Source organism: Zophobas morio, unplaced genomic scaffold (genome assembly GCF_036711695.1).
Source record: "Zophobas morio isolate AGI-343-1 ecotype UQ-CSIRO unplaced genomic scaffold, CSIRO_AGI_Zmor_V1 ptg000024l, whole genome shotgun sequence".
Lineage (NCBI taxonomy): Eukaryota > Metazoa > Arthropoda > Insecta > Coleoptera > Tenebrionidae > Zophobas > Zophobas morio.
Window position 1 is genome coordinate 13,242,831 of NW_026972129.1, and position 25,707 is coordinate 13,268,537.

The 25,707-nt window shown below is 33.2% G+C and overlaps 2 protein-coding genes across 6 annotated transcripts; one reads left to right on the forward strand and one right to left on the reverse strand.

Moving 5' to 3' along the window:
• Positions 1-14: 14 nt before the first annotated feature.
• On the forward strand, positions 15-25,707 carry LOC135135607 (uncharacterized). The gene is made up of 4 exons (XM_064064700.1): positions 15-41; positions 592-832; positions 24,598-24,873; positions 24,953-25,707. Exons 1-4 carry the CDS (start codon positions 15-17, stop codon positions 25,363-25,365), a joined length of 957 nt encoding a protein of 318 aa, XP_063920770.1. The 3' UTR covers positions 25,366-25,707.
• LOC135134828 (uncharacterized) lies at positions 6,170-23,488 on the reverse strand. 5 transcript variants are annotated; one of them, XM_064063665.1, is made up of 5 exons: positions 23,384-23,488; positions 14,135-22,624; positions 6,960-7,065; positions 6,705-6,908; positions 6,170-6,494 (listed from the first exon to the last, which is right to left on the reverse strand). In XM_064063665.1, the coding sequence occupies exon 2, from the start codon at positions 21,194-21,196 to the stop codon at positions 15,266-15,268; it is 5,931 nt and encodes a 1,976-aa protein (XP_063919735.1). In that variant the 5' UTR covers positions 21,197-22,624; positions 23,384-23,488; the 3' UTR covers positions 6,170-6,494; positions 6,705-6,908; positions 6,960-7,065; positions 14,135-15,265. The 5 variants fall into 5 exon arrangements, 3 of the variants coding, with proteins under 3 accessions (XP_063919735.1, XP_063919736.1, XP_063919737.1); XM_064063666.1 differs by having other exon boundaries at positions 6,705-6,915; XR_010281388.1 differs by lacking the exon at positions 14,135-22,624 and having other exon boundaries at positions 23,384-23,452.

Here is a 25,707-nt window from a genome sequence, read left to right on the forward strand (position 1 = left end):
TATTTTTGGCCAAAATGTTAATGTTAAAACAAAATCACCAAGCAAGTGATTAAATAAAAAGCTTTAAGATTCACTGGTTTATCCCAACTTTTACCACAAGAAGGAAAGTTTTGTGGTTTATTACAGTGTTAAAAAGATCGTAACACAATGATTCACTTTCGTGATTCCTTTTTTTTATTCTAATTTTATGGCAATTTATCAACCCATGGAAAAACCTAATTGAATTATGGATGCAAAACAAATAAAATTAACACTTAGACGAATATTTCAAAGAACCACAATGCAACGATTTGCTTTAATAAATAAAAAAGTATATAGATAACCCATTATTAAATTCCAGTATCTTTCTTGATGATTAGACACAAGTGTAAGTACAACTTTTACCATTTTTTGAATCGGTAGTTTTCTGTAACCAGCATGAGTAGCACATTAACTGCATGTTAGTTATTAAAATAAAACTCAAAAAATTCCTAGTATTTATTTTTCAAAAATGAAATATAAGTAGGTTGACCTGTAGTGGGGAAGCACAGCCACTTGTACACAATAATGTAATACACAGTAAAAACAAAGTAGATCTAACAAAAGTAGTAGCATCATTTAACAAAAAACATTTTTAACTTCGTAGTATGTCCTGACGAGTCCTTTTACTTCCAGAGTAGTCGAGGAACGACTCCTTTCTTGTTCCGTGTTGGAGGCAGAAGGAAAACTTCACCTGCACTGACCGTAATAACAACAGCAGCTACGACTACCGCACCAAAGACCAGCTCCAGGCCGACTAAAATCACACGCAGAAAATACCCACTACAAACCTTCAAACCATTAGAAAGTCAAGGTGAGATTGTTGACGAAGATGAGAGATTAATGACGATATTTTAGTTGTTTGTCAGTCGATAATCCTTTCTCACACGTTCGCGGTTTTTTATTATATGCAAAAATTTCAAAACTTTGCCATTTGAGAAATTGTCGGTTTTGTTCCGTAATTATTGTTTGAAACTAGGAGACACTCGATTATGTCGTTCTTAATTGGTAGTTACATAAAGTCACTGTTCTTATTTCCTCATCACGTAACGATTTCTGGGCTGTTGCATTTGCATATTTACTATTGTTCGGATTTTACCTTGCCCAAAGTGTTTGCATTGCATTGAAATCGATTGCTTATCGTTACGGCACTCCAAAGAAACCGTTCCATAGAATTGAATAAATTCATTTTAAATCAGGAGATTGTTACTATGACGAAGGAAGTACATTTTTAGGTAATTCTAAAAAGGAATGTTTTATATACTGCTGAGTACATACCTATAACATTAATTCCTTAGTATAAATTATTATATTTAACTTTCACTTGACACGGAAACACCCAGTTTTACAGAACACGTGCTACGTGTTCTACATGGAATATCGGAATCACAGAAAAAATACATTCTTGTGACCATGATACCGGTTGAACTGAAAGTAACAAAATTATTTCTTAAAAAATATAAAAATTTCTGACGTATTATTTCTGTCGCCAAAGTGGGCAACAATATCTGAATGGGTTTATGATGATCTACTATAGTGATAAATTATCATCCAAATATTTTGTAGGCAAATTTGAATTCAGTACAAAATCTTAATTTAATTTAAAAAAAACGATGGCAAATTTAGTAGGTAAATAAATTTTTTCATCAAAAAGTTAAGAATATAACGAGTTTTTTTGGCAGATAAGCTCAAAATTTAGAATCACAGACATCGCATTTTGTTTTGAAATAAGTAACACAAAAACTGAGTTGGTAGAGAAAAAATAACAATGACGTCGCAGCAACTGACGGTTTATGGATCGAATTTATTCGATATTTTGTTGACACACTGTATACTTCATCCATATATGTCTCTTAACATAAAATCAGATACTGGAAAAAATATATGTATACCTACCAACCTGACGTTACCTGCTTTCAAATGCAGTATTTATTGTTATACAATAAAGCTGTGTTTTCCCTGCATCTTTGACGTTCGTTTGCATTTTTGGTCTTACAATCTACTGTGACAATCAAAAATCGTCACAGTAGGTACAATACACAAAATTTCAGTTTTCTAAAAGAAGCAGACAAACTAGAGAAAATCTTTGACCGCCGAAGGCTTCGTTTAATTTTTAAACATTAAATTTTATTATAAAACCACTAATTATATTATCAACTTTCGTTTGACATCTTTTTTTTATCCGTTGAGAGAAACATTTCGTGTGCAATTTTCCGTCGTTTGTATAAAATTAATTCATGTTTTAATTAAAGCGAACCAAATTCAGCCGAAAAGCTAAGTAGAACCAATCATATTGTACCCTCTAGTAAACCCAATGGATAATCTAATTGAGCAAAGCTTTAACGTTAGCACACATTTAATGACTTTCCCGTGTTAGTATCCGCCTGAAAAAATTATACGTTGTTTCTACATTATGCTTGTGATTGTACTCACTATTTTAACATTGATTAATATAATCGAGAGAGATACCTAAGCTAAGGAAGTATTGTAATCGAGTCCATGTTTTTTCTACGTTTCATGACCCCTAGAGTACGAAAAAATAGGTTTCCGTTTCCGTCTGCGATTGTTGTCAAATTTTTAAAATACACATGTTAGAAATATCATTATTTAAGTAAACGTTATTTAAATTTTACAAAATAAGATAAGTACTTATCCTGCACTTGTAATTTATGAATTCATGTTGAGTTTTTACTCTAGACATCCCGATTAAAGAAAAATCAAATTTTATAACATTTTGCAATATAACTTCGAAACTGCAAAACCGAATGCTCTGAAATCTTGCTAACATTTTCAACATCGTAAATCGTTGATCAAAATTTTTGGTTTGTCCCCCCTCCCCCAAATAATGACGTCATTTTTCAATTTCAGTTCTTAAAATTTGAGTGTTCAGTGTTCACGCCAGACATCCAATTTTTTTGGTGAAAAAGAAACGAGTGTGATTAAGTAATTAAATAATTAGTCCTCACCTCTGTGGTGAGGAGAAATTAAATCAAATGTAATTTTCTTTTAACACAATATACCTACACAAATGCCGCTGCTGATGGTTGTTATACGAACGTGATAATAGTCGAATTCTTTCGAAGTATACACATAAATGGTCGAATTTAAGTACGTACGAAGAAACTGAGAATACATTTTTATCCCGTTATCATACTAACCGCCCCTACCTGTCTGTCGTCTGACGTCTATCCTCTGTGTCGATTTTTGTTACACAGATTGAAATTTCGGAGACTACTGGACCCATTGTTCTCAAATTTTGTATGTATTTTAGGAATATCGTGTAGATGGTAAGACGATAACCAAAATTTGTCTAATCATCCCCACCAATAGCGTGACGAGGTCACCTCAAAATTATCCATGGTAACTGTTATTGAAATTTAATAAAGTAACATATTTCTACACGTGTGGATTATGAATCGGTCTTCATTTTTTACTTTAGACATATATATTTTTAAAAAATATATCAAAGTTTTACCTTAATATTTTACAATTTAATTCTGAAAATACGAAACCAAATGGTCTGAAATCTTACAACATTTTTAAAGTTATCGTAAGCAAGGTAGATCCTTAATCAAAATTTTCACCCTCCCCCTCCTCAATTGATGATGTCATCTCAATATTTTACCGAATAAATCCCATCTAAAATGTGCAAAAATGTGTATACTTGGGGTTTATGAATGTATTTTCATTTACACGGTGACTCAAGAATTAATGGACGAGGCAATTTATTTTCTTGATCAAATCAAGAACGACTCACCCCATTTTCCAAAAAAAAAATATTATTAGTATTACAATGCAGAGGTATCCAAATTTGGTATAGGTATGTGTCCTTTTTGATGATATCATAACGAAATTTCGTAATGGAAAAACTCATTTTACATTAACGCTACACACATAATTTCATTTTAACTTATAGAAGGGTTACTATAAAAAAATAAAATTTTATAATTATTCGAAGAAGCGAGTGAAGTTCTGTCGAAATTAACTTAGACAACTTTTGTTCGACGATTATTATTTATTAGTTATAAAAATCAATAAAACGTACATAAGTACGTACGAATATATTCAAATAAAAAGTATAAATTATTTCGTAACAGAGAAAACTATCGATGAAACTGCTCTAAACTGACTGCAATGAAGAAATTTAGGTGATGTTTATTAAATGTTACTAAAAAGACTAACCGCTTCTTGTGATGTACTCGTAAATATAAGAGAATAGCGTGTCATAACTCATAATTTAAAAATAAACCAAAATTTCCTGTTACAAGAATAAAAATAAATTTTATTGAAGCATTTTTTATGTTTACAAAATCGTTGGATATGATTCCAGTAACCAAGTCCTCTTTGAAATTTAATATTCCATGATCTAAAAAAATACACTTTGGCATCAAATTTTCCCATTTATCTCAGAAAATACAAAAACGCGGTTTTTAGATATTTTGTTGAAACTCTAATATATATTAACTTATGGGTTATAAAATTTTAACTACTTCTTATGAGTTCCTAAAAAGATAATGAATAATGACATCCTGTAAAACAAATCTACAAAATTTTGATGTTCATTTTTTAGAACGAAAGAACTCTGCTAAAAAAGTCAATATAAGTAAAACATGGGGAATATAATTTACTTGACACTTACTTACATTCTTAACTTCGCAAAGTGTTCAATGGGTCGCTGAAGGAATTTTTTCGCAGTTCACTCTCGAATTTTCCTTCTTAAATTTAAATAAATAAATAAATTTCGTAAAAAAAATACTTAATAAAAAATATTGTATTGCGTGCTTTGAAGTTTCACACTGTAGTTCGAGCAGATCATATTGTCATTTACAAGACGTTAAATGAATTAAAAATATTAACATTAGGACTCTGGACGACTTCCTCCGGCAGCTTAATAATAAATCCAAAACATTTTATCAAAAATGTCCACACTTTATTACGTTATGAAGATGTACCTAAGCACCGAGAATTGGTTAACCAGTTATTTTTAATTTTGTTATCATATTTATAAAAAAATTAGTCCAAAGTTATTTCGACAGAACTTCCCTCGCCCCTAAAATACCATAAAACCAATCTAGCTTTTTCGAAAAATTATGAAATTTGATTATGCGAATTTGATTTTTTTATGCAAACCCTTAAAGTTAAAATAAAGATATGTATGTAACGTTAAAATAAATGTAACAAAATTTTGTGATGACGTCATCAACATTTTTGCAAAGACACGTATAGTACTTTTTAGGTGCACTGTAATACTCATGGTAACAGTATTGTATTTCCAAATTTTCGGGAAAACGGAGTAAGCCGTTCCCGATTTAATCAATAAAATAAATTGACCCATTCATTAATTTTTATGAGAGATTTAAAAATTTTTAATGCAATGATAAATAACAAGTATAGACTCATCATGTTTTGCACAATGTGCATGGGATTTATTCGGCAAAATTTTGAGATGACGTCATCAATTTTTTGGGACGGGATAAACCAACAAATTTTGCTTAACCATGATCGTATTCATTAACCTTCAAATATTTACAAAATTTTAGAACAATCGGTTTTGGAGTTTCAAAGTTATACCTATTGCAACATATTGTTATTCAGTTTTGAATTTCTTCCAAAAATTCTAGATGTCTAGGATGAAAATCGACACTACAAGGGCAGGAATTTTATAAAATTTTAAAAAACTTTTTATTATAAATTTTGGTCATGACTTCATTCCATTAGTGGTGGGAATAATTATCCAAATTTTAGTTAGCGTTTAACCATCTACATGATATTCCTAATATACATACAAAATGTACAACAATCGGTCCAGTAGGTTCGGAGATTACTAATAAAAATGGATGCAGAGACCAGACAGACAGACAGATAGATGGAAACGGGAGACCACTTTTTTCGTACTTTTGAGGTCATGACACGTCGAGAAAATATGAAAGTAGCAATTCGGCCGATGGACTCGATTACTATACTTCCTTAGCTTACGCTCGAGAAGTAAAAATATATCGATCAGCAGATTCTTGTAGGTATTCCAGAGTCAGTTAATACTAATGCTCTATTGTTGTTTCCACGAAACTATGTTGGAATAGTTCGTAAAATCGTATATGTCATAAATTTGGTTTTTGCCGCATATCGATATCTCTATATTAAAATTATGCTGTTTAATGAGTTTGCAAAAATATATTTATATTATGTAAATAAAACAAATTAGTTAGAAGTAATTCTTAGTTATATGTATGCATATGACAATAAGCCACTTTTTGAAACTTGAATTATGAAAGTAACTGTCGATAGATGCTTGCCAGTTTTCGCTTCAGAATGTAATTTTCATGAATTCTCCGTCTGGTTAGATGATAGTCAGGAGCTCCACGAAAACATGATCTTCTTTATTTGGTAAGAGTTTGACTTTTCTCACATAAATTCCCGCTTTACGAATTGTTCTTGTTTAAAGAATAATCACCACAGTTGAGCTTATGCCGGTGAAACTGTAATTTAAAAATTGAGTGTCGGTAATGTATAAACACAGAAAATCTGGTAAGATTATGGAAGTAGAGGCATAGATCAATAAGTCATAGTTAAAAACACCTTTCCCACTGCACACTATTTTCAAAAACTAAGTATGATAGTTTACCGAAAGGAATGCAAAGTACACATACAACCACATTTTTAACGTTTTAGTTATTACTTATAATTACCTGCAACGATGCTTAACACCCCTTTTATTCTTCGGTGACAGAATTAAGTCTCTTATGTTATCTCCACTCTGGACTTCATGATCGCTTAGGATAAGGTCCGTTCTTGAGAGTTTTCACACTATATTTCCAATATAAAGGGTATGTTGAGTTTTAGAATCTCGCCCCGTTCGTTGTTTTGAGAACGAAATACGTCATTGTTCTTGACTGTATACTGTGGAGTATCAAATATATGCATATTTATTTTTGGGTTCATACCTTTGTTTGATGCCAAAGCTGTGATGAAAAATTCAATTTTCTGGTAGAATCTGTAGAAAATTACTTTATTCTGAACATCTGCATTTAGTGGTGATGAAATGTTAATCTGTAACAAATGTTTAGTGGATTTTGAATTAAAAAAGTATAAAAGCACTCACATAGAAGATGCAGTCTTCAATTGATTGGAGTATTAAATAGAAATTGAAATTTTAGAATATTATTATGCTGTCCACACGTCATGAATTAGAGTGTTGAATGGACGACTCGAAGGTTATAACAATTTAAATTCAGATAAGTATTATGGTAAAGAAATATAAAAATTCCTTACATAAACTGCTAGACGCCATCAAATACCTGTAGTTTGAATCGATTGTCATGGTGTAAGCAAGTCTCTGATGTATTCAGTAGTATAATTTGAACTGAACCGAACAATGTACATACATACAGAAAAATTTCAGAACACTGACTGTATTCTTAACAGAAAATGCAGTCGGCATTAGTGGACGGTTTTTCGTTTTTTTAACACACATCGAACACAATAACGTAGATATAACTTTATAAATCGTTATTTCACATACTTAGTTGAAATTATAGACATTATTTCTTTAAATGATAAAATATTTTCGAGACAAAGCATAGGTGAAACTGAGTGATAAATTATTGCGTTTAATAGTATTGTTCTATACGCTATAACACTTGCAACTCTACGATGTATGTAAAAGAGTGTATGTATGTTATTACCTATTACGTAAAGAGCAATAGTGTAAACTATGCGAAATTTTGTAATGTCAACCCATTAGTTTTAAGAATCATCCTGTTATCATCCACCCCTCATTGGTCATCTTTCATTATCACCAAACCATCCAAGTATATATAAGCGCATATCATCTTTTAGAGGATACCAATTCTGTACTGTCTTCGTTCACATTAATAAACATTCGTGAAGCTGCCGATATATTATTTTCATAAAAGAACCCACAACATTTTGGTGACAGCGGTGCTACTAAGTTTTACAAGTGACCATCATTAGAAGAAATGCTGAGGTGAGTACCGAATTTCCGTACGCATTTTGTAGTTTTTGTGATTTTACTTACTTTTCGTACCATACCGTGTTAAATAATAAACTTATATAAATCACCATCGCTTCACAATGGCCAAAGAAATTAAAGATATCATAGCATATATTAATTTAATACCACCTTTTGATGGTGATAAATCGTCTCTTCCTCAATTTATTTTTCAAGTTGAAGGTATGTCAGCACTAGTTGACGCAACCTTACAGACTACATTTTTAAAATTACTCGTTAACACAAAAATTACAGGTAAAGCCTTAGAGTCAGTACGAAATAAAATAATTAATAGTTGGTTAGAACTTAAAACGATTTTGTCGGAGCAGTGCAACGTTAAAAGTACCAACTGGCATATGCGCCTCATGAACGAGAATCAAAGATTAAATGAATCGGTTTCCGAATTTGGCAAACGTTTAAATAACATTTTCGAGGAATGTATTAACCCAGGTTCTACATTGGCACCCGATGATATCGTGGCAGTAAGAGCTAGCAATGAAGAATTTCTTTTACTATGTTACCGTCGTGGATTAGTTTCTGACGAAATTCGCGATTGCTTAACGAAATCAAGCATTACCACAATAACTAAAGCTATCGAACTTGCACAGACAATTGAAAATAACCTAAACTCGAATAAATTATTATCTCAGTCGTCCCTATTACATATTAATAGCCGTAATCCTAAACATTGTGCCATATGTAACAAAAACAACCATACTACAAAAGAATGTCATTACAATTATTACGAAACTCGTACAAATTTCTGCCGAAAACAAAACTATACACAACCCACCAATAATCAAGGGCCAAATTCTTCAAACACGTTTCCTTTTTCGCAACATACCAATTTTTCAAATAATCCAAATAGGTCAAATAATTCAAATAGGTTCCACCAAAATCAGCCTAGATCAACTAATTCTCGATTCCCTGAAAATCAGCCCATGTCAAATTCTCGATCTTACCAAAACCAACCCATGTCGTCAAATTCTCGATTTCATCAAAATCAATCTAATATGTTGTCAAATTCTCGATCTTATCAAAACCAACCTAATATCTCGTCAAATTCTCGATTCCATCAAAACCAGCCTATGCCATCAAATTCCTCTTTTCGATCGAATCCTAGATCATGGAACCGTACTACTGATAATACGACCAATCACTCAAACGTTTTTTATGCTTCAACTCAGCCCGGGAATTTATATTTCCCATATCCATACCCATATCAATGGCATAATTTTTCTGACAATATTCCACAACCGCCAACATCATCCGAAACCCAAATTAATAATAATCAGAATCAGGAAAACTAATAATGTCTCATGCGACGCCGCCAAACATGGGACAACAAACTTTAATCTCGTCTTCATCAAATTTAAAATCAACAAATTCACAAACATTTACTATGAGCGGCATGTCTTTAACTTCAGATCATGTCGATAGTAGCAAAGACAATATTATAATAGATATTGTACACAACCCTTTGGATAATTTCAATAGTAATTATAGCCCACAAATAATTATAGACAGAAATAAGTTCAACTTAAACCCTATTCACCAAACAAATAATTTAGATAACTCACTAAACAATTTTAAACCAATTACGAATACAAATACGCAAACCAAACTAATCGTTAAAGATAATTTAATGTCCGTGATAAAAGAAACTAGAATATCTCACAATAACACAAATATATTAATTTTATTAGTTTTAACATTTCTTTTAGATATTATGTCTCTAATCTTATCAGTAGATGTAGTAAACTTAGTTAAAAGTTATATTCCTAAAAAGAAAAATAGATTTAGAATAAATAATTTTAATATTAGAAATTATTATAAAATAATAGGTAGTAAAAATCAAAGTAACTTGATAAATAATAATAATTTAATTAATAACAATAATAAAAACAATTTTGTACTTTTAAGCACTGTAGAAAGTAACCTAAATATAGTTACATTTAAGTTTAATTTTCCGTCTAACATTCACAATAAAATTAGTGACATCATTGTTTTTGCGAACCTTATTGTAGATACAGGTGCAGAAATTTCACTAATAAAACGTAGTAAAATTCCATCTAGTTGTCACGTAGAGAGCTACAATATCAAAGAACTTAGAGGTATTAGCAATAACTCAGTTTTTACTATGGGAACATGCATTTTGTTCATAGAAAAAAACGACACTGTAATAAAACATGAGTTTCATATCATTCCCGATACTTTTCCAATTAAAAATGATGGTATTTTGGGTAACGATTTTATTAAAATAAATAAAACACTAATTAATTTTACGTCAAACATCTTATCAATTGATCAATTAGAATGGGAAATGCATCCTTCTAATACTAATTTAGTCATTCTACCAAAAAATTCGGAAGTTTTCACAATAGTAAAAAACAATCTTCAATTTGGTGACGGCATGTATGAAAATACTAACTTACAAGACAATGTATTGATTAGTTCCTGCATTACTACATCAAACAATTATAAATGTTTAGTGTCTATTTTAAATATGTCCGACAAAGATGTAATCATGGAACAACCAACAATTCATCTCATGTCAATCAGTTCAGATAATATTTTATACGTAAATACTAACAGTAATTTGCAAGATACTTTAAACGCAGTTAGCAGTGTTGACAGACACAACATCATTCTTTCAAAATTGGATTTAGAACATCTCAATGGTGAAGAGCTAGCGTCAATTTCAAAAATTTGCGATGAATACTCTGACCTGTTTTTGTTAGAAAATGATAAATTGACCCATACGAACACCGTAATGCATACTATTCCCACAAATTCCGAAGCAGCCATCCCTAACATCAAACCGTATCGCCTTCCCTATACTCAAAGACAAATTATTCGCGAACATACGGCAAAAATGTTAAAAGAAGGAATTATCGAAGAAAGCAACAGCCCCTACAATGCGCCACTTTTGGTAGTTCCAAAAAAATCAGATACTCACGAAAAACAGTATCGAGTAGTAGTCGATTATCGAGCTCTCAATAATATCACTAAAGATATGGTATACCCCTTACCTAATATAACAGACATTTTGGATCAATTAGGCAGATCAAAGTATTTCACAGTTCTCGATCTTGCCAGTAGTTTTCACCAAATATTAATGGACCCAAATGATCGTGAAAAAACAGCCTTTAGTACGCCATTTGGACATTATCACTTTAAACGTATGCCCTTTGGTCTTAAAGGAGCACCCTTAACTTGTCAACGACTTATGAACTCTGTACTTGCTGGACTTCAAGGAATCAGATGTTTTATCTATATCGATGATTTAGTCATTTATGCATCCACTTTAAAAGAACATGACGAAAAATTATATGAAATTTTTGCTAAACTCCGCGCACACAATTTAAAATTACAGCCCAGTAAATGTCATTTTTTGCGTAAAGAAGTCACATATTTAGGACATCTCATAACAGAATCTGGTATTAAATCTAATCCAGACAATGTTAAAGCCGTAATTAACTGCATAATACCAAAAAACGTTAAACAAGTTCGAGCTTTCTTAGGCTTAGCTGGCTATTATCGTAAGTTTATCCCTAATTTTGCAAAAGTCGCCTTGCCACTTTATAATTTGTTAAAACAAAATGTCCCTTTCAACTGGACACAAGATTGCCAATCCGCATTCCAAGAATTAAAAACAAAAATAACTTCTCCACCAATTTTACAATTTCCGGACTTCACACAGCCATTTATTCTAACAACAGATTCCAGTGGTTCTGCAATTGGCGCCGTACTATCACAAGGCAAAATTGGTAATGATTTACCTATCGCATTTGCATCCCGAACCTTAAATTCTGCAGAAAAAAATTACTCTACAACGGAAAGAGAACTTTTAGCTATCACGTGGGGAGTTACATATTTTCGTCCATATCTTTTAGGAAATCTATTTACGATAGTTACAGATCACAAACCTTTAGTTTACGTATTTAATATAAAAGATCCAGGCACAAGACTTACTCATTTGCGACTTAAACTGGAAAATTACTCATACAAAGTCATTTATAAATCAGGTAAAACTAATACAAATGCAGATGGTTTAAGTCGACTTTTTCTCACTAATGATAACCCAACTAGCTCATACGATCAATTTTTAGAACATTGCCAAACAAGCATAATTATCAACGACAAAGTCATTGATAAAAACATTCCAGTTTCGTCAGTGCCCCGGGACCATACTTTATTCTGTTTTGTACCAAAACTATTGACTGATCTTCAAAAAACAACATTGAGATCACTGGAAAACCAATTTAAAATTTGCGAAATCCTAAAATCTAAACCTAACTTAACAATAGGAGATCATATCTTATTGAGCCATAATAACCAGAATTTATATTGTTTTATAGTCAGTGAAACTGCTAACGATAATGTAAATTATGAAACTATTTGGAACCAAATTGAATTTCTCCGAAATGTCGCGATTTCCAACCAAATAAACAAACTAACATTTCTTAAAATTTGCCCTAAATTACACTTAAAACAAGATAAAATTCGCGCAATGCTTAGATACACTTTTAAAAATCTAAATACAAATATTTATATCAATGATAGTTCAAACTATGACGAAATCAGTAAGGAGCAAAAGCTAAGTATTATCAGAGAATATCATGACACCCCATTAGGCGGCCATCAAGGAGCCAATAGAACGTACAAACGCATCAGAGAACGTTTTAGCTGGCATAATATGCGGAAAGATATCAAGAAATATATTAAAACTTGTGACAGTTGTCAACGCAATAAAGTCCTAGGCAGAAAAACTAAATTCCCGTTAGAAATAACAACTACCGCTAAAAGTCCTTTTGAAAGAATTGCTTTGGACATTGTTGGCCCACTTAGTGTCACAGAAGCCGGGAATAAATATATATTAACCGTACAAGATGATCTAACAAAATTTTCCGAAGCAATCCCTCTTCCGAATCAGGAATCTAGTACTATTAGTTCAGCATTTGTTGATCATATTGTTTGCAAACATGGCACCCCACAAACAGTTCTAACAGATCAAGGAACCAACTTTTTGAGTGAACTTTTTAAAAATGTATGTAAATTACTAAAAATAAAAAAAATCAATTCTACAGCTTATCATCCTCAAACCAACGGAGCGCTGGAACGCAGCCACCGTACTCTTGCTGAATATTTACGTCACTTTATTAATAACGATCAAACAAATTGGGATACCCTTATTCCAAAAGCAATGTTTACATATAATACCACTCCACATACTACAACCGGTTACACTCCATTTGAATTATTATACGGCTATAAAGCTAACATACCATCAGCCATATCACAGGTATCAACCCCTAATTACAACTATGACGATTACCTAATGGACTTAAAATATAAATTCCAATATAGTCATCACATCGCCCGTGAAAATATTATTAACAAAAAAGCCGCAAGTAAAATAATCTACGATCAAAATACCGTTACTCATAACTTTAACATCGGTGATAAAGTATTACTTTTTGATGAAACACCTAGACGCGGTCGTTCGAAGAAACTAGACCCTATTTGGTTAGGCCCTTACACCATAATATCAAAAGACACACCAGTCAATTATACTATAAAAATGGGTAGACGTACATTACAAATCCATGCTAATCGGATAAAACCCTTCTTTATCTAACGTCAAATTAACTTTCTCTAAATTACTTTCTTCCACTAACTCTCATCTAATCTTTGATGTCGCATCTATAGTGTCATTTTTTAATAATAATAATTTCGTTTTCGTAGTCAAAATTCCACTTCTAGATGCAACGCAATACTATATCTATGAATTGCAACCCTTGCCTGCTCACGTTTTAAACAACAATTTTATAACAATTTTGCCAAATGACAGATACATAGCAGTAGATGACTCCAAACAACTTTATTTTTATCTAAATGAAGCCGAAATTTCACATTGTCACAAGTTTGAAACTTCCACTTTACCTAAATTTATTTGCAAACAAAACTCATTTGTAAAAATTGCTCACGTAGAACAAAGCTGTGAAATAGCTCTAATTGTTAATAATAATATTCAAACTATTCCAAATTCTTGCAACAAAAAGTTGATACATCTAAACAATACACTCTTTATTAAACTTCACTCACTCAACTCTTGGGCCTTTGTGACGTCGATGGTGGACACAGTTATCATCTCATGTATACATATGACGCCATTTGACGTGAAAATTAATGGTACAGGGAGTATAACAATTGCGAATAACTGCAGGGGGTACGCAAAGTCCGGTACTCTCAATACACAAGCCAGCATCCAGAACCAGACGAGTCCAGCTTCACTTGTACCCACATTAAACTTCTCAACGATTTGTTGTAGCCAAATACTGCTGAAAAAATTGAATTCGACAAAGCTACGACATCCGTCTATTGGGATGAAGGCATATGACAACTTTATCCAAGATATAGGTGCTGCCAACCATAACCTCGACCACCTAGAAATGGAAGTCCTCAAGGAAGAGGAAGCCCAGAGACACGCGACGACCCTAAGACATACTTCTATCATTGGCTATGTCGTTGCTTCTACCGTAATCTTCGTTGGTGTACTCATTCTAGTACATCGTGTCGTGCGAAGAAGAAGACGCTTGCCGCCCCCCACAAGGCCGAGGCAATTTCTAGCATTGGCCCCGCTAGAGACATCAAGTCCAGAGGAGGAGGCAGAAGCACACTACATGGCATCTACATCTCAGGATGTTCTGGAAGACGCACCACCGGCCGAAAACGTACCACCGGCCGAACACGGCAACATTTTCGCACCTCGACGATCCGCACGCGTTGCGCAGAGGAGGACGAATGCGGTCGTTTAAAAAAAAAAAAAAAAAATTATTACAATAACACCTACATAATAAAAATAATATGTAATCATAACTGTAAGATTCAACTTTTCAACTTCTTAAGTTGAATCCTTTTTTAGGGATAGAGGTGTAATGTCAACCCATTAGTTTTAAGAATCATCCTGTTATCATCCACCCCTCATTGGTCATCTTTCATTATCACCAAACCATCCAAGTATATATAAGCGCATATCATCTTTTAGAGGATACCAATTCTGTACTGTCTTCGTTCACATTAATAAACATTCGTGAAGCTGCCGATATATTATTTTCATAAAAGAACCCACAACAATTTGTATTAGGACATTTTTTTCATTAAGTATGAGCTATAAAATATCACATCTGGAATCCCCTTTTTTAAACAACTGTATTTCCCCCTTTCACCAAAAATTTAATCTTTTTCCTGTGGCCAGATATTGTTTTTAGCTGGATTTATTTCAGAGCCTGATTTCACTAAGAATTCAGCAATTATTTCGTGGCGTTTTTGAGACGCAACGTCAAGCGGTGTTAAGCCGTCATTATCTGGGCGATTTATTTCAGCCCCTGATTTCACTAAACGTTCCACAATTTTGTCGTGGCCGTTAAAACAAGCGAGGCGAAGCGCAGTAAAACCGTTTTTATCAGCGCGATTGATGTCGGCGTCTGATTTCACCAAGAATTCAACGATTAATTCGTGACCATTTTCAGAAGCTACGCTAAGTGGTGTGGTACCTGTATTCGTGGGACGATTTATTTCGGCTCCGGATTGCACTAAATACTTGACAGTTCCTAAGTGGCCATTTTGTGAAGCTACGTAAAGCGGTGTAAAGCCATCATTATCTGCGCGATTTATTTTAGCTCCTGATTTCACCAAGTATTCCACAATTTTTTCGTGGCCGTTAAGAGAAGCGTTGCGAAGCGATGTAAAACAGTTTTTATCAGCGGAATTGATGTCGGCGCCTGATTTCACCAACAATTCAACTACTAATTCGTGACCTTTTGCAGAGGCTATGTAAAGTGGTGTAGCACCTATATTCATGCGACGATCTATTTCGGCTCCGGATTGCACTAAATACTTGACAGTTTCTAAGTGGCCATTTTGTGAAGCTAAGTAAAGCGGTGTAAAGCCATCATTATCTGCCCGATTTATTTTGGCTCCTGATTTCACTAAATATTCCACAATTTTTTCGTGGCCGTTAAAGGAAACGTTGCGAAGTGCGGTAAAACCGTTTTTATCAGCGCAATTGATGTCGGCGCCTGATTTCACCAAAAATTCAACTATGAATTCGTGACCATTTTCAGAAGCTACGCTAAGTGGTGTGGTACCTGTATTCGTGGCACGATCTATTTCGGCTCCGAATTTCACTAAATACTTGACAGTTTCTAAGTGGCCATTGTGTGAAGCTAAGTAAAGTGGTGTAAAGCCATCATTATCTGCGAGATTTATTTTTGCTCCTGATTTCACCAAGTATTCCACAATTTTTTCGTGGCCGTTAAAGGAAGCGTGGCAAAGCGCGGTAAAACCATTTTTTTTAGCGCAATTGATGTCGGCGCCTGATTTCACCAAGAATTCAACTATTAATTCGTTACCTTTTTGAGAAGCTACGCCAAGCGGTGTGGCACCTGTATTCGTGGGACGATCTATTTCGGCTCCGGATTGCACTAAATACTTGACAGTTTCTAAGTGGCCATTGTGTGAAGCTAAGTAAAGTGGTGTAAAGCCATCATTATCTGCGCGATTTATTTTAGCTCCTGATTTCACTAAGTATTCCACAATTTTTTCGTGGCCATTAAAGGAAGCGGTGCGAAGTGCGGTAAAACCGTTTTTATCAGCGCAATTGATGTCGGCGCCTGATTTCACCAAGAATTCAACTATTAATTCGTGACCATTTTGAGAAACTACGCCAAGCGATGTGGCACCTGTATTCGTGGGACGATCTATTTCGGCTCCGGATTGCACTAAATACTTGACCGTTTCTAAATGGCCATTTTGTGAAGCTACGTAAAGCGGTGTAAAGCCATCATTATCTGCGCGATTTATTTTAGCTCCTGATTTCACTAAGTATTCCACAATTTTTTCGTGGCCGTTAAAGGAAGCGTTGTGAAGCGCGGTAAAACCGTTTTTATCAGCGCGATTGATGTTGGCGCCTGATTTCACCAAAAATTCAACTATGAATTCGTGACTTCTTTCAGAAGCTATGTGAAGCGGTGTGACCCCTTCATTCATGGAACGGTCTATTTCGGGTCCGGATTGCACTAAATACTTGACAGTTTCTAAGTGGCCATTTTGTGAAGCTAAGTAAAGCGGTGTAAATCCATCATTATCTGCCCGGTTTATTTTAGCTCCTGATTTCACTAAGTATTCCACAATTTTTTCGTGGCCGTTAAAGGAAGCGTTGCGAAGCGCTGTAAAACCGTTTTTATTAGCGCAATTGATGTCGGCACCTGATTTCACCAAGAATTCAACTATTAATTCGTGACCTATTTCAGAAGCTATGTGAAGCGGTGTGACCCCTTCATTCATGGAACGGTCTATTTCGGCTCCGGATTGCACTAAATACTTGACAGTTTCTAGGTGGTCATTGTATGAAGCTATGTGAAGCGGTGTAAAGCCATCATTATTTGCGCGATTTATTTTAGCTCCTGATTTCACTAAGTATTCCACAATTTTTTCGTGACCGCTAAAGGAAGCGTTGTGAAGCGCGGTAAAACCGATTTTATCAGCGCAATTGATGTCAGCGCCTGATTTCACCAAGAATTCAACTATTAATTCGTGACCTTTTTCAGAAGCTATGAAAAGTGGTGTAGCACCTGTATTCATGGGACGATCTATTTCGGCTCCGGATTGCACTAAATACTTGACAGTTTCTAAGCGGCCATTTTGTGAAGCTACGTAAAGTGGTGTAAAGCCATCATTATCTGCGCGATTTACTTTAGCTCCTGATTTCACTAAGCATTCCACAATTTTGTCAAAGCCGTCAAATAAAGCATCGTGAAGCGCGGTACAACCGTTTTTATCAGCGCAATTGATGTCGGCGCCTGATTTCACCAAGAATTCAACTATTAATTCGTTACCTTTTTGAGAAGCTACGCCAAGCGGTGTGGCACCTGTATTCGTGGGACGATCTATTTCGGCTCCGGATTGCACTAAATACTTGACAGTTTCTAAGTGGCCATTGTGTGAAGCTACGTAAAGCGGTGTAAAGCCATCGTTATTTGCGTGATTTATTTCGGATCCTGATTTCACTAAATGTTTAATAATTTTTTTGTGTCCACCCTCAGATGCCAAGATGAGAGGACTTTTACGATTAGCTATTGTGATAAAATTAGCTTCATGGTGACTGATGTTACCTAATTTTTGAGAACTAAACACTTCAATGACGTCGTCATATGCAAGTAGGGTAGAGTAATACAAAATGTTTATTCTATCATTACAAGTAATTGATTGAAGATATTCTGTATTTTCGCTTAATAGTAATTTTAATTCGACCGCCAAACTTTCAGTTTTTCTAGTATATAACAAGGGCGTTAAACCTAATAGAGAATCATGTTCTGAATTATTGTTTTTATTTTGTAAATATGTCACTGCTTCAAGAAATTCTTTAGTTTCCGGTTTACCATTAAAACCGCTAACCTCTACAACAACGAATGTGTTATTTACGCGGATTATTTTTGTACGCGGATGCCTTTGTCCCCATGAGCAAATCAAATGTAAAGCACTTCTTCCGCCCTTATCTTTGCGTGTTAATATCTCATCATCGTAAGTTTTAAACAAATCAAAATTTTTGTACAACACCGCGACATGAGCAGGCGAATTTTCTGCTAACAACATATCGAAGAAAAACCGTACGTTATTATACTTTTGATCAAAAAATATATCAATCGGTATATTTTTCAAATTTTTCGATAAGTATATGGCAACCAAATATTCCGCAAAGGATCCATGAAGGAACTGTGGAACGTTATTTTGTATTTCAGTTATGATACCAACGAAGGCATAGTTCTCATTTGAAAAATTTTTTATCGATTCTTGATAGCTAATATTTAACTGTTTTAGTACAAACTCGGGATATATTAGTTTTAACGCAAGTATTTCGTAGTGCTTTAACATTGTTTCCTTTTCTTTATCAATTCTAATTTTCAGGTGAGGATTCTGAAGATCATAAGCAATTTTATTTTCGTAAAATATGTTAAATTTTTCTTCGATGAAACTGCGGTATAAATCAGTTAAAAGGAATGTGTTGTCTAAACGTTGCAAATATTTTTCATTATTTTGACGAAATAGTTCCGTGACCATAAATATTTGCAACGGAATTCCTAATATGTCAACATGTTCAATAATTGCAAATGTAGATTTAATTTTCTGAATCGTTAGTTCAATTTCACTTATAGAACTGACAGAGTCAAGTCGTTGTTTTATGTAAACTTGTTGCTCTGTTTCGTTAAATTGTGTTAAGCTATGTGAGAGTACGTTCAATTTTTTTTCTAAAAATGTTTGCAGATGTCGTCTACTGGTTATCCACTGAACGAAACCGCTTTTTGACAGTTGAAGTATTATATCTAAAACACTATCTAAATATTCGTTTACAATTTCATCTAGTGCATCCCAAATGTATAGAACACGGTTTTGTTTTAAACACTCTTCGAAAAAATTTATTTCCAATTGTTTAAGAGAACCGTATTTTTCATGGATAATAAATTCTTCCAACGAATTAGTGTAGTTCGATGGTTGTTTCAGTTTAAAAGATTTAAAAAATGAATGAACATCTTTAGGATAAATCGTAACTGTCCAGTAATTAGGAGGACATTTGTTTTTGAAATTTTTCATTAGCTGCGATTTACCCATTCCGGGATCACTAGTGATGAGATTGATGTTATTTTCTAGTTGAGAAGACCACAGTACGTTCTCGTGCACAAAACATTTGTCAGATAATTTGTAATTCTCTAATTCACTCGTATCCCCTTTGCTTTGAATCCATTCTAAGTGACCATTATCCGCAATTTTGAAATAGTGAAATGTGTGGATTTCTGAATTATCCGTATATATTTTTTGCATATTAGATTCAGTAAATTTACTACTACATATGTAAATTTTCTTTAAAAGATTTGAGTTATCAAACTTATCGTTAAAACTACTTTTTGTGCTAATTACATTTTGTCTTATGTTTTCACCGTCCTCAAATTTGTCTTTTGAAACAATATCAATATTAACTAATTTATAATTGTGAAGTTTGTGTTTTATTTTCTCAAAGTTATTCGAGCAATTTAGAATGACAATCGTGTGTTCTTGAACTCTTTCTAGATATTTAAAGTCTATAATATTTTTAAATAATTGACGTTCGATATAAGGTTTAGACAGTATTTCTTTCTCTCCGTCTATATAGTGTGGTTCATTTAGCATGCCCATTAAATGGGACATTGTCACATTTTCTGGAAACTCTTCATTTTTTCCGAAAGCTGTCAATAGACTAAGCTCGTCCTTTCCTTGAATGGAGACTGTAAAATTTTCAATTACTTTTTCATAAAACCCTCGTTTCGAACTTAGGTCTGATAGTTTGCGAAACAACGAATAACTTTCCATCCATTTTTCGTTTGTTCCATCACTAAGCAGGATGAACTTTTGATCTCCACAAAGACGGATGATTTTTTCAAGATTTTCATTTTCACGTATTATTAATGGACATTTCTTCATTAACCATAGCAATTGCGTCAATAACTTTGGATCTAATTTCTCCACATCATTTTTACGAATATTATCAATAGATAGTTGATAATTTCTCCTAATTCTGTTTATTTCTCCAATATCGATTTCTTCATTTACAATATCACCCCATAGTTGTGTAGCATTTTTACATAAATTCTTCTCGATTATTGTGATGGTGAATGTAGACACAGCATCTCGAAGTATTTTCATTTTATCATTAACTTGACCAAAAGACAAGGGCTCAATATATGGTGACAAAAGCTGCAGAGCGATAGCACGTTGCATCCACTTCTTATGCAACTTTTCTTTTTTCCCTTTTCGCATATTCCACTCCGATATTATTTTGTAGTATTGGTCAAAAACCTTTTCACTTGAGGAATACATTGTTCTGAACTTTTCAATTGTTGATAGTCTTAGTGCATCAAAATTTTCTTGATTAGTGTAAAGAAAAAATTTCGTAAAAAATGCTTTGTATTCTTGAAGTTCAGAAACATGTTGTGCAGTCCACGCGTCTTCCACGATTTCAAATTTGTAAACATAATCTACGTTCTTTGAAATTTCTAAGTTGCCAGATGAATGACATACTTTAACAGGTCGAACATAAAAGTTTTTTTGCGCTGCCATAGTTGTAATTGACATTTTACGTTGACACGTGGCGTGTCGAAATGGCAATGAAAAAGGATCTAGTGCCGCAAAATACAAACGAGGAATTTAAGCTTTGAAAAAATAAATTGATTATCACAAAGTAATTACTACTAATTGATAATCATGTATCTAAAGTTATTATAACAAAAAGTGGCTCGAAATTTTAAAAAAGCGCAATTTAAGTTGTAATCTTAAATAGGGGAATTTGTTGATCAAAATTTGGATTTGTAGTAATTTGACAGTTGACACTATTCGATGGTTTGGTTTATGTTGTTGACAACTATTATGTTATTACTATTTGTTAGTAGTTCTTGTTAATTAAAAAAACCGTTTAAACTTGACGTTATTCGCAACCTCACGCTGAATCATAATCACAAGATTCTCTCTGATCTGGAGCCGTAAATAAAAATGTTTCCACTGGTAAGTATTTCAGACTTCTTGGGTTTGTGTCATTCTGCCGCTTTAAAAACGCTGTTAATTTATAAAATTTCGAATGATTTATGTTATGTTTGATGCAAAGAGTACTTTTCAGAACTGAATATATTGTCCACAGTGTGGAGGCTTTCATAATTTCCGACTTAATTTGGAAATAAACCAAGAGCGTCGTTTCAGAAAATTCGCGTATTTTATTTTCTTCGCACCACTTGATGAATTTTTGATATTCTGCTTCATATGGACCTGCGGATTTTGCAGGCAACAAATTTGCAGTTGCTTTATCTGCAATTTTCTGAATACGTGCACGATTTTCCATTTCAACTTTGAAATTCAAAAGCTAGCCCGGACAAATTGACAGATTGGTATTTGACGTATTTGGTAATAAATTCAATACCAACATAATTTCGGTTCAGTAATATTTATTCTTTTAGCGATTGAAAAATGTTATTTTTTCAAAAAGGCAGCGCAAAAAATATTGTATGATACTCGTGTGAAAACTCCATTGCATTACTCACTTACATACAGCGCTCGACTGCGTCTCGCGCCGTATTCCCGTTCGTAATGCAATGGACCGTTTTCAACACTTGTAACATAAATAACTATTTTTCCGTCAAGCTGAAACTTCGTCTTATCGGTAATATCAAATGAACGATTGGTAAATATTATAAACTCTTGTACTTCATTCTTTAGGTGTTGGAACGATTCGAAGTATTTGCTTAAACTAAAATCTCCTTTGACTGGTTTTAGCTGATCCAAGGACAATGCTTTTCGATCGCTATGCTTTAACTGCATGGCTTTTACAACGGTATTTTGATCCGACTCAATTTTGACGACTATATCATCGAATGCACCGAATTTGTCCGCGTTTGACGATATATAGAAATTGTTTATTTTATCATCGCTTACCATTTGTAAGACGATGTTGGCTATAGTGATGGTTTCATATTCTTTGCCCACGTCAGTTGTGCCCGCTCGTTTTTTAAATATCTGAAAATGCAAAAATAGACACTATAACTATTCATGATAGTTAGTCGTTTAAGATTTGTTATTTTGATACACATATTTGGTTGTAGAATATTTTATTCACCACTTAAAGTATATCAATAGATAGTAGGTTAAAAAAAAATCACTCTTATAAATATGACGTAATAAGAAAATAACTGCAAACATATTTTTATAAGATATTAACTTATTGAGTGTTTACAGCAACATTCTGATAATAAAAATGCAAAATCAAGCTAAAAAAGTTGTATCATTGGCTGTAAGAATCTTATCTAATTTATTAAATAAATAATGCGAAGAAAATATATCTGATCAAAACTGTCTTTATCATTATTGACCATCACATTTTCGTAAGCATTTTTTATGCAGTACGTAAATATGAATTGTAACTCCTGGGACTTTTCACAAAATTTTAAATTGTGCAGATACAATATATGCAAATAGTATCTCATGAACCTGTTTAAATTATTATTTAGGTTTGTACTGAGGTAACACAAGATAGTTAATACAAAAAAAGTTAAAAAACCTCAAATTCCAGAAACAGTTTTTAAGAAGTAAATGATCTCATTAAAGAACCGTTCCCATAAAAAGAAAGTTTTCTCCGAAACACCTTATGTTTAACAGAACATTAATATTTTTGACAGAGTAAAGAACGGAAACATAATATCGTAATTATTGCTTCGGTTCGAATTAGAAATTTTAAAGTAGAAAAATGAGTGTAGACAAAAGGAGTAAAACACTCACCTCACTTTTCTCCATTTTTTTCCACAAGACTAAGTGTTTGTAATTGGAAACTGTATACTTCGCAGTGGAAGAAATTTTGACACGTATTTACTGATAATCAAGATCATATAGGTAACCACGTAAGTAAAAAGTGGAAAGTTCGTTTTTCGTGATAAGATAAGATATAATAATTTAGAAATAAAATTTACTCTTTTTGTATGATGACGAAATTGAATTTATCTGAAACGTTCTTCAATGTTTGAACAACGATTGCAATGAAAACGGAAGACCTATTTTTTCGTACTCTAGATGTCGTGAAACGGCGAGAAAACGTGAAAGTAGCCATTTCTCGGATGAACCCTACTATAGTACTTCCTTAGCTTAAGTTCGGGAAACAAAAATACGTTCCTATTGTAAAATAATGATACTTAAAACATACGTAAGCTTCACATGAAACCTACAGCTTACATGTCCGTGCTGTGGTATAATAATCCACCTTTATTTTAATTTTGCATATACGAACTGTTCCAAAAAATAAGTTTAGTTCATCAAATTTTCCAATTTATATTTAATGTAAGTAGACAACAAGAGGATTTTTTTGTGAATTTGTTGTCATGTTAAAATTCCATATGCAAATTTTACATGCAACGAAACGCATTGGTCCATCGTAGCAGCAAGTTATATAGAAGATTATTTTATAAAAAACTGAAAGCCAATTTACGAAAGCTCAACTAAATATTTGATTGAGATTAAATTTTTAATGCGGTATTAAAATACCACATGACCGACTCTACGCCAATCGGACGTCGATAAACGCCTAACTAAATGCGTGATTAGCTTAATCTCAATGAAAATAAACTATAAACTGCAAGCAAACATCAAATTATTCTCTGACTTGGCCTTTTGCTCATTATAAACACGAATCCAATTCAATTATCGATATTCAAACACGCCTTACAATATAAACACACCTACAATAAACATCAAATAACCTAAATTATACCAACAATTTCTTTAAACTTCAATATTAAACTAAACGTTGTATAATAAAAATGTTTTAATTTTTCAAATATTAGCTACTGATTTTGAAATCACTATAATAACATAATAAACCACTTTATTTATTTAAGATCACCATAGTTAAAACTTATAACGTTTTTGTCAAAAGGTATTGAATAAAATGATTAAAAGGACTATACAGTTCATAAACTATACATATATCATTCTGATTTCAGAAACCACTACAAAAACTTCTAGAACGGCAGACAATCGTTATCGCTTTGTTTCAAGAAAACCATTTGCGCGTACTACCACCCCTAAAATTAGCATAAAAGAAGCACCAGATCAAGACAAAGAATCCAGTAATCAACAATCTTTAGAAGAAAATTTTGAAGGCAGCGACACCACTGAACTCAGCGATATCGCAATCGCACTTCAAGAGATTCAGCAAGCTCCTATACCAAAACCCACAACAGTACGAATCCCATCTAAAAAAACCAAGACTACTCGAGGTAATCGACAACAACGCAGCAGTCAACCATAGCATTACAAACGAGCACCGTATATTGGTAAATATCTTCTCTTTTTCAGGTCCACTTAGATCGAAAACGAAATTTTCCACTCCATCGCCTCTACCGTTAACAACAAACAAATTCATCGTCCGTAAAGTCAGACCTCAGGCATTTGAAAAAATCAACCCATCGGTTACAGTTTCCACATACCGTCCATTAAGCGAGTATGATTATTACGATGATGAACAAATGAGTATTTTGGGTCGAATACCAGAAAACAGTAAAGTTCTGTTACATAGCAATGGGGTTATCGAGTGTCTGGATCAAGGAAACTTTCCGCATCCAGTTTCTTGTAAGAAGTTTATTTATTGTGCCAAAATGGAAAATGGTAATGTACTGGGCTGGGAATACACCTGTCCTACAAATTTAAGTTTTGATCCAATCGGGGGTATTTGTAATTGGTCTGCAGGATTAGGGTGTCATGAATCATAGGAAATAAATATGGGCATACAAAGTCATCCCTGCTTTAAATGTTAAACAAAAATAGTGCTCACAACAAAAAAATACAAAATAATTCATTGTTAAATCATTTCAAATGTTAGGAAATTCTCAGAACAACAGTATACAGGTGCTTCATATACGATTCGCAGCTACTTACAATATTTTAATTACAGATTGGAGATTGAGATATTTTTTGTTCTTACTAACTAAAAAAAAAAGATTAAGTTGTGGATATAAAGAATAAGAAATTCAGAATGTGTTTTTTTGGATCTTTCAGTATTATAAATCTGGTAGTTTTGTGACACTAAAGCTTTCAAGATTTCTGAATATGAA

Coding starts and splice junctions, on each gene's coding strand:
- LOC135135607 (XM_064064700.1), top strand. CDS start 15: ATGTTAATGTTAAAACAAAATCACCAA. Junction 42..591: donor TGTTAAAACAAAATCACCAA/GCAAGTGATTAA, acceptor CAAAAGTAGTAG/CATCATTTAACAAAAAACAT. Junction 24,874..24,952: donor AAAAACCAAGACTACTCGAG/GTAATCGACAAC, acceptor TCTCTTTTTCAG/GTCCACTTAGATCGAAAACG.
- LOC135134828 (XM_064063665.1), bottom strand. CDS start 21,196: ATGTCAATTACAACTATGGCAGCGCAAAAAAACTTTTATGTTCGACCT.